General features: G+C 47.3%; 1 protein-coding gene across 1 annotated transcript; it reads right to left on the bottom strand.

The window, feature by feature from the left end:
* Positions 1 to 365: 365 nt before the first annotated feature.
* ARFGAP2 (ADP-ribosylation factor GTPase activating protein 2) lies at positions 366 to 9,100 on the bottom strand. The gene is made up of 14 exons (XM_009703511.1): positions 9,031 to 9,100; positions 8,364 to 8,495; positions 8,192 to 8,272; positions 7,261 to 7,363; positions 6,554 to 6,610; positions 4,165 to 4,217; positions 3,591 to 3,727; positions 2,919 to 3,050; positions 2,421 to 2,549; positions 2,212 to 2,340; positions 1,701 to 1,827; positions 1,487 to 1,577; positions 1,250 to 1,368; positions 366 to 823 (listed from the first exon to the last, which is right to left on the bottom strand). Exons 1-14 carry the CDS (start codon positions 9,055 to 9,057, stop codon positions 803 to 805), a joined length of 1,338 nt encoding a protein of 445 aa, XP_009701813.1. The 5' UTR covers positions 9,058 to 9,100; the 3' UTR covers positions 366 to 802.
* Positions 9,101 to 9,475: the final 375 nt, after the last annotated feature.

Here is a 9,475-nt window from a genome sequence, read left to right on the forward strand (position 1 = left end):
GAAAAACATGCTCTTGTTAAAACCAGAGTCAGGAGCAGAGAGCCAAGTTGAACAGGACTAAAATGACAGTCCTCACGCACTGCTGCCCTTCAGAAGTTCACCTCATGGTGAAGTCAGAGGCTCAAGACTTTGACCTTGGTCCAACACTAGGCAACAAAATAACCAGGGAACCAGTTAATATCTTTGCAGTACTTCTTTACCTGGGCCTTTTTTGCTGATGATGTAATTAGAAGCTAAAAAAATAATCTTTGCTTTGATTTTTTCACCTGCATCGATATATGCTGGTTTACAAGACAGTAAAAAGGATTATCCCATGGTAAAAGTCAGACCCTGCGAATACAGAGGACTCCACAGGACCATGGATTGAGAGCACTGAGCAGAACAAAAAAAACCAGTCACATCCATGGGAACCAGGTAATATGATCTTCAGAAAAACAGCATTCCCCTTTCTTCTGTCACTTGGTGAGCTAAGGTATGGGCCAAGGACAGGAGCACTGATGAGGGCAGCCCAGGAGTTCCTGTCTTATCTTTTACAGCAGTGAGGTTTAACCCTGTAAGAAGGCCTGTCTCCACTGGGTAGTGGATAGTACTGGGTATGAGGGCACACTGAATTTTAATAGAGTGGAAGCCAGAGATATTTGGAAAGCATCCTGGGCACAGCCATGTCCTGGCACCCTCTGCTTACCTTCTCCCCTCCCCACCCACCCCAGACAAACTAAGACAATCCTGCAGAGTTTACTCCAGGCAAAGGTGGCATCAGTGCCTCTTGCTGGCTTCCCTTTGAGTTGCAGTCCCTGGGTCATCAATATGAGCCATAACGATCCTGGGGAGGAAACACATCGACACCACGCTACAACACTTCAGGCAAACTCCAGAGACAGATAACAAGGTCTTGGGGTGTTTGGGACTGAAAGCAGTGCAAGGTTACCCAGGCAGGACACTATGCAAAGGCAGGAAGTAAAATGGCCTTAACTTCTGAAGTTCTGCCTGGGATTTGCGGGAAAAGGCGTATCTGACATAACAAGGTGTCCTGTCCAGCAGGAGTGTAAGGTTGGCCACGCAGAGTTCACTGGCCACCTGGAATTGCTTAGCTATTGTAGCATAGTCATCAGCTACAAAAGACAGGTCTCTACCTGGGGCCTTCCAAGCAATTTGAAAAGACAATGATAATTCCAGCAGAAGCCAAGGTGTACTGGAAGTCCCTGAGCATGACGATAGCCTGTCTGAAGGTGCCATAATGTAACCTCACCTGGAGGGAGTTCATCACCCCATTGGCTAGGACAGCCATCTTGCCAGCAACTGATTTCACTCCTTGCTTGAACTGTGCAATGTCAGCTGCAGGCAGGACATTTCCAATTGACACACCACCTACGAGAACCAGCAGGAGTTAGCCTGAAGTCCTCCAGCTCTAGAGAGCAACTTGACCCCCTCCAGTCTAGGTCCACCAAAGCTGCCCCATTCCTCAACCCGCTGAGCGCTAACAAACCTGAGTGCACATTCTCGGCCTCGCCAAACAGGTCTGCAGAGCTGATGGCACTGCTGCCCGAGAGCTGCTGCAGTCGGGATCTGGCTTCATACTGCACCAGAAAACAAAACAAAACCACAAAGGTTATAAAGGAAGGGAACAAAGTAGGACTTGAGCAAACAGGAGGAGATAAAGCCAGAGCTGTACCAGCTTAAGCACTGCAGATTGCATCTACCTCGGCATCTGCCTCCCGCCCGAAGAACATATCTGAAGAGATAGCCTTAGCCCCTGCAAACTTCTGCCGAGCTTCATTGGATTCCACAATGGATGGCCTGTTCTCCGTCTCCCGCCTACTGGTGGGTCTGAGGAAAGAAGAGAGGAGACACCTCAAGCTTAAGGTCACCAACATAGTAAAGAAACAGATTTCTCTCTCGGACCCCATCCGATCAAAGGAAAGCAACAAAACCTCAAGTGCTAGCTACCATCAGGGTTCTCCTTTCCCCACCTCAGGACAGCCAGCACTTGATGATCATAAAGGCTGTATCAAACTTAGGGACACGATAGGCAAAGAAGTGCCCAAGCCTCTTTCACTCAAGGCCCTTTTTCTTGGGTTTGTCCATGCAAGTCAACTTCTGCAGCACAAGGCTCCTGTCATAACACAGCAGCATCTCTCCCCACAGCTCCCAGACCTATCCCTTTGTCCCACACACAGAAGGAAGGTACAGCAGCAGTGGCAGGCACGTTACCTCTCTGAAACTGGCCGAATACTTGAAATGGTCACCTCAGGTTCCTCCTCTTTGTCCATACCCCATGAAGAGTCCGTTTCCCATCGTGAGCCAAATGCATCTTCGAATGAAAAGGGATTATATTTGTACCTAGGTACCAAAAATAGGCAATTTAGGCCAGACATTAAATTCAGGAATAAGCGAAAGACTACACTGAAGCTAAGTCTTACTTGGGGGGTCCAGATGTGAAACCTCCAGCATCTTCAAACAAGTCCAATTGGGAGCGGGAAGATTTTGCAGCCAGCGGTGTCTCCTGCTCAATTACTTGCATCTCAGACATCACCGAGTGTGAAACAGAACTAGCACAAGAGACAGGCAGTCAGGGCTGATGGCTCTGACAGCACCCAGCCCCTACAACCAGTCTGCCTCAAAACTTCTGAAGAGAAGTATTCTGCAGGGGGACATCTGTCAAGCGGCAGGGCTCTAGGGTTAGGCACTGACAGGCCACACACTCCTTTGGAAAAGCTCAAATGAGAATTAGAACCTCTGCACAGAGTGCCCATTCCTTCTGGGGCCTGAGGCAGTTTTAGACATAGTCCAGCATATGAGCACTTTAATCCAGCTCCTTATCTGTTACAAGAGCAGCAAGCTACTGCCTTCAGGAAACTTTTCCAGAGCCGGGTGCTTCCAAGGCACCTGTCTGTCCTATGCCACCCACAGCCAAGTACCTTCTGGACACCAAGCCCATGCCCAGCCTCTCTGCTTGTTCACGCTTCTTCCCTTCAAGGTTCTGAAGTTTCTTCTCTTCCTTCTTCCTATCGAGCTGCAGTTCCTGATAAGCCAGTCGCATTGAGGTGACTCTAAAGGAAAGAGAGATGGTGGGTACCAGCTCACTACCCTCCCCTGCAGCCCATGCTGTGGAGAGGCAAGGAGGAGAATAGCCCTGACAATCCATCAAAACACCCATTTCCACAACAGCTCTGCCAAAAATCCTTGCATAGAAGCTACTGCTTATCTTCCCATCTTGCCTCCACTGTGATTCAACTCTTTTTTGGCTAACCATGATTTCCTTATTGTAAGCATTGCCCTGCCGCCTCCCCCCCGACAGAATGCCCCATCCAGTTCAGCCTTTGCCTTTCTCAGTCCTGTCCAAAGGTCAACAGAAACACAAAATACTCCCATATCTGCTCCTTCAACTCTTCCAAGGGTGCTAATTTGAATAAAATATGGCAGTATAACTTGTGGCCTGCTGTAAGGACCGTATTGGCTTATAGCTACTGCTCATCCTATCATGCACCATGTTCTGTACTCACATTAAGAGGTGCTAGGCTGAACAGCATTGACCTCATACTACTTCTGCCTTACGTATGCATGGTATTCAGCCCAAACAGGGCACTTACATGGACTCCTCAGCTTGTTTCCTGGATTCCACTGCCTGCTGCTCCCGCAGCTGCTCTGCCACCTGGGCTTGCCGCTCAATCTCACTGAAGCTCTGGCTGCTCACTTTCTGGGCTCCGAGACCTTTTTTTGCACCCAACTTGAATAACAAAAACAAATAAAGGCAATTTCTTCACCCTAGATTGTTCATCGTAGAAGAAAACCAGAATCCTACTCCTTGCTGCACTGATCAGGCCTTCGGTCCCCACGTGTAGTAGTCACAACCTACAGACCCAATACAGCATGCAACAGAGTATGGAAGAATGCCCAAGAGTTAACCCACCAGTGGCCAGTGCTAAGAGATGAGCCACATACACTTCCGACCACACATAACGATCCAAAACCTCATTGCTTTTGTCCCTTAATACACAAGCTATCTTTCAAAATAAGCAGTAATTTAATCAAAGCTCTCCCTTCCCCAAATAGATCTCTCGGTACACAGCTTTGTTAAGGGCAGAAAGCAAGGGCCAGGGAAAGGACGGCAGTAATACGAGACATGCTCTGCCTCCTCTCCATAAAACAAGAGCACAGACATACCCCTTTCTTGGCAGCTCCTGGCTTCTTCTTTCCAATAAGGGAGGATTTAAGTTCTGCAAGAGGAGGGAAGCAGCAAATAAGCAGAAGTGAATTAATTTAAGAAACCAAAATTAGTCAGCAACCCACATGAACATCCACCACAGTCCAGCTGCTACAGAATCCAGGGCACACCATGCAGCTTCACATCAGAAGCCTGGGTGACTTCACCCAGCCAAGAAAGATGCACTTAGAAGCTCCACGATTGCAGGCTGGTGGCCTAGAGAAGCATGTCCATTGCTGGAGAAACTTGTAAGGGGATTAAGACCTTTGAATAGCTCCTCATGCAGTTGGTGACCCTATCCAGTAGGGATCAGGGTAGCTAGCGAAAGACTAGATTTATTCCATACATCAATCCAAGAAAATGCAGCTTCAGAGCCATAGGAAGCTTGGTGCCTCACCAATGCCTTATGGACAAAGAAGCAAGAACCCTAAACTCATGTTTACATCAACAGACCAACAACAAAATGGACGTGAAGTGCAGCGAGCTGTAAAAGCAACAGGTTCCCCAACACCTTGCACCAGGAACCTGTCACTCTGAGGGCATGAAGCATGCCATACTTGTAAAACCAGCCAAGGTCCAGCCAAGCAGCAGATGCCTGGGGAAAAGTGTAAGAACAAAGCAAATAGGGAGACACTGCCCAGAACATTTTCCCAGCTTCCAACATGTAGCTCCAAACTCTCTTCTTGCCCTTGTTGGGCGTTTCTTCCACAGAAGTGTCTCCTTACTTTCTACACCCACATGACTTTTGTCAACCCATACGTCAGATCATTCTTGACAGCCTTTCCCGTATATTTTCTGGCCTTACCGTAAGTTTTTGAAATAGAGGGTTCAAAACATTCACACTATCCAAGACTTGTTTTCAGCTTGCTCTTCCTAACATTTGATTTGGGGTCGTTTGGGTGGTTTTTGCTTTGGTTTTTTTTTGTTTTGTTTTTTTGTTACTGTCAGGAAACATTTAACAGAAATGTCAATAAGATCCCCTTCCAGATACGGAATAGCTGGTTTAGATTCCAATATGATACATGTAAGCTTTGGCTCATTCTCTCCCTCCAAGCACAGGAAGCTAAAAGTTAGAGTTGAAGGCAGAATCACAGAAGGGGCAGGCAGAGTTGTCACAAGCAGCTAGTGCAGGCCAGCTGTAAGCCAGTTACCTCTGGCAGGAGCAGGCCCTTGTGTTGATAGACACATGGACATGTCTGAGGAAGAGACATAAAACACGGGGAATGAACAGACACTTCAGGACACAGGCTTTCCACCCAGGATGAACCCATTGTGGGCTAGTGTGCTGGTTTGGCTGGGGTAGAGTTCATTTTCTCCACAGTAGCTGGTATGGGGCTGTGTTTTTGGATTTGTGCTGAGAGCAGTGTTGATAACCCAGGGGTGTTTTTGTTATTGCTGAGCAGGGCTTACCCAGAGTCACGGCCTCTTCTGCCTCTCAGCCCCCCCCACCAGCGAGTGGGCTGGGGGTGCACAAGGAGTTGGGAGGGGACACACAGCCGGGACAGCTGAGCCCAGCTGACCCCAGGGATAACCCATACCATATGACGTCATGCTCAGCAGAGAAAGCTGGGGGAAGAAGGGAGGTGGGGACAGTCGGAGTGATGGCATTTGTCTTCCCAAGTAACTGTTACGCATGATAGAGCCCTGCCTCCCCGGAGATGGCTGAACACCTGCCTGCCCACGGGAAGTGGGGAATGAATTCCTGCTTTTGCTTTGCTTGTGTGCGTGGCTTTTGCTTTCCCTATTAAGCTGTCTTTATCTCAACCCACGAGTTGCTTTCTCACTTTTACCCTTCCGATTCTCTCCCCCATCCCACTGAGGAGGGGGAGTGAGCAAGCAGCTGTGTGGTGCTCAGTTGCCGGCTGGAGTTAAACCACGACAGCTAGGAGCACATTTTCAATGAGGAAAGAAGCTCCAGCTAGATGCTCTGTGTGCAGCCAGGGCAGTAATGGCAGGGGAGAATTAGACACAAATCCCTATTACTATGGAAGCTAAAAATTCATTTGTCTCCAAAGCTTCTGGCCAGGGGTGGCATGGGGGGGGAAACCAACCAAAAAAAACCAAACAACACAGCCACGTGGCCTTGATCAGCAAATGCCAAGTTTTACCCAAAGCTCAAAAAATGAGAACAAGCTTTGAACTTGATCAACCAAAGGAGAAGGAAACCTCCAGTAAACTGTGGCTTGGTTTTGGGGTTTAGGGAGATCCTCAGTACTGGCTCCACAGGAAGATACGCTCCTTTAGATGATCTGGAAATTGGCTCATCAGTTCCAGCTCTGCTGAGCTTACTACTGAACAGCAGGTATAAGAACAAGACTGATCTGCAAGATAGCAAAGACTCTTACTTACCTAGAGGAGCTTTAGGAGATGTGCTCAACAAGTCAATAGAGGGGCCCTGGCTGGAATCTGTGGGCACAAAACCAGAAGAGAACATTCAGCAGAGAGATTCACAACCCTTTTCAGTGTGCTCACAGTTCCACTACATCTCTTTTACCTCCTCTGCCCCCAGCCCAAACAAGCTAAGTTACAGTCTGAAACATGCAATTTCCCAAGCACAATGACTTTACATCTCCACGGAGCAAGCTATTCCCTCTGCAATGTTTTTAACACTTGAAAAAGAAAGCAAACACTCTGCAGGGGAATACACAAAGCTGTTTCAAATTACAGCTGTGCCCCCAGATTCTTGGTTTCCTTGTCATTCACCCTAGAAACAGTTTTTTGCTTTATATTCATAGATCATTTCCAGACCCACCAAATTCAAGGGATAGAAGAGAGTCTTTAAACAAATAATTATGTCTGCAAGCAGGGAAGTGGGGCAGCTAACCCCCAAAACAGCTTTTCAGGAAAAGCAGAGAACTGATCCCAAACAGAGCAGTGTTTTTAGAAGTCTCCACTAATTTAACTAAACATAACTAAATGTTACAGAGTGCACAGAACTTCCATTCCTTCAAGCCTGAGCCAAAGGAAAAGCTCAGCCCTTCCAACTGTGGTACAGAAGCGTATGCTCCTGGAAATGAAGTCAAGTTCTTGGGAAAATTATTCAGCAGGGAACTCACTTGACACTTCACTGCCTTCTGATGACTTTGCTGCTTTTTCCACCTCCAGGGAAGACTGTGCAGGATCCTGGCTGGCATCTGCTACATCCCAGGTACTGGAAGACTGCAAGGAGATGCTTGTTCCAGTGATTTGCAGAAGATGAATGAACCCAACAATCCTGAACTTACTTCAGGTTTAGTGACCTGTATTCAGTTCTAGGCCAAAGGAAACGTGTTTTAAACTCCAGACTATGCCTTCATTGAAGATAAGGTAATGTATGGACAAGTGCACATTCCCTTCGCCGGGACAAAAATTAAAGAAAAAGAACAGAAACTAAGCTGAATGGAGGGCCAGGAGGAATGAGAGTATCACTTGACAGTAGTATCAGAGTTGGGTGCTGTGGGGCCTTCGCAGGTTAAGGAGATGAGCTTAAATCTAGAAGAGTGTGAATGAGTTTTCCTGGAAAAAGATAAGTCTCAGCTTCTACTGTCTTTATTTCCATACAGCCAGTTCTCACGTTACTCTATTCACTTCAGAGTGAATAGTCCACCTAGCACCGGGCAAACAGTTGCCCAAATCCGCTTTACCAAGGTCTATACACTCAAAAGCTGACTAAACCCGAAGTTCAAAGGAATAGCCAGTGCTCACTTTAACTGTACAGAAAGACTATGCATTAACGCAGCACACAAACCGTTTTCCAGGGAGTAGCTGGTAGCTCTGAGTATTCCTTGAAGATATGATGGTCTCAAAAGGATACTACAAGGCCCCATGAGGGATCGTTTAGATCTGTGACTATGTCCCAGGCTGATGACTGAATCCTAGCTCTTCCACGTTAGTACTGAACGAGTATACAACTTAAGAGTCCTTCCAAACTACGTGGGACTGCTCCTGGCTGAACAGCTGGCTATTTCAGAGCTGTTAAGGCTGTCTGGTTTAGATAGTTCTTCTCACCTGTGTGTGCTCCATGAAGAAATCAGCATCGCTCTTGTCAGGGGAGTGCCCAGGGGCTCCACTCAGTCCATCTATAAGCAGCTGAAGAGAGGAGAGGGGAAAAAAGAAGATATCCTACAAGACTCGGCATCCAGCGCTACACGTCTAACAGTACACAGCTGCTCAGACTTACATCAGTGCCGTACTTGGCCATGGCAGCACTTGCCAGCTGCCGGATCTTCTCCCTGTACATCTGGGCAGCTCGACTGTTATACTTAGCATTGGCATCTGTGGTAGTGCAGCCATGCTGGCGGAAGAAAGCAGTCTGAAAAAAGAAGAACGCTCAGTCTCCCGACTGCTAGATCATACTCAAGTAAGCATTAGACATAATTCAAACTCAACAGGAAAAGGAAGCTTCCCAGAGACAGGGGATATAAAACTGAGCACACGGCGTGAACCAACCAGTCACTGATCAGCTTTCTCCAAGAAGTCTCACTCCAGGCCCCCGAGGACTAAGAAAATCATCCCTGTCCTCCACAGGAGGATGCTTCTGAGTCACATTGCTGAGCACGAGCTTTCAAACTGATCAGCATTACTAACTCCTTTCATTTAAGAGGACTATGTTTCACATTTAAATGAGATGTAAGGAAATAACAAATCTGCACATCAGCAAGCAATACATTCAAAGGTCACAGTCTGATATGCAAGCACACCTGACAAACACCTCCCCTCATTACACACTTCCAAAATAGATGGAGAGCTTGCTACCCAGAAAGCCACACAGAGGAAAAGGGACAAGAAACAGGGGATGTGGATTAGCAAGAAGGAAAGCAAGTAAAATGCCTACAGAGGCTCCTCACCGCGTTGGCATTGCTGCCCACTTGCATACACCTCAGCTGGAACCAGTTCCAGTTAGAATCCAACTCTGTGGACCTGTGCGAGAACAAATTATTTCTATTAATAACATGCAGGCATGCCAAATGCAAAGCAAGCTCTGAGCTAGAACGGTCAGATATCCCACTACTATCCTGGAGTATAGGAGGCAAAAGGAGAAAGAACATCTTGGTAACTTCTTTGCTCCCGTAAGAAATTAATTTGAACTTTTAAAGTGAGGGAAATAACCAGTTTCAGCTTCACCCCAAATAACAGTGTCCAAACTCAGAGGACCTCTCACTTGTGTTGCTTAAGAGGGTGGAGCTTGAGCTAGGAAAGCACAACCAACAACTTTCGTTCTGCATGTGATCTCACCACAACATGAGAAACACTCATATTCAGCCCATCCCGCAGACTAGACCAGAACACATG

This window comes from Cariama cristata, unplaced genomic scaffold (genome assembly GCF_000690535.1).
Source record: "Cariama cristata isolate BGI_N322 unplaced genomic scaffold, ASM69053v1 scaffold19637, whole genome shotgun sequence".
In the NCBI taxonomy this organism is placed as follows: Eukaryota; Metazoa; Chordata; class Aves; order Cariamiformes; family Cariamidae; genus Cariama; species Cariama cristata.

Excerpts from the sequence above, each read along its gene's own strand:
- ARFGAP2 (XM_009703511.1), bottom strand. The coding sequence starts at position 9,057 with ATGCAAGTGGGCAGCAATGCCAACGCG. Across the intron at positions 7,364-8,191 it reads TCTTCATGGAGCACACACAG|TCTTCCAGTACCTGGGATGT; the intron begins GTGAGAAGAACT and ends ATCTCCTTGCAG. Across the intron at positions 2,550-2,918 it reads ATGGGCTTGGTGTCCAGAAG|TTCTGTTTCACACTCGGTGA; the intron begins GTACTTGGCTGT and ends CTCTTGTGCTAG.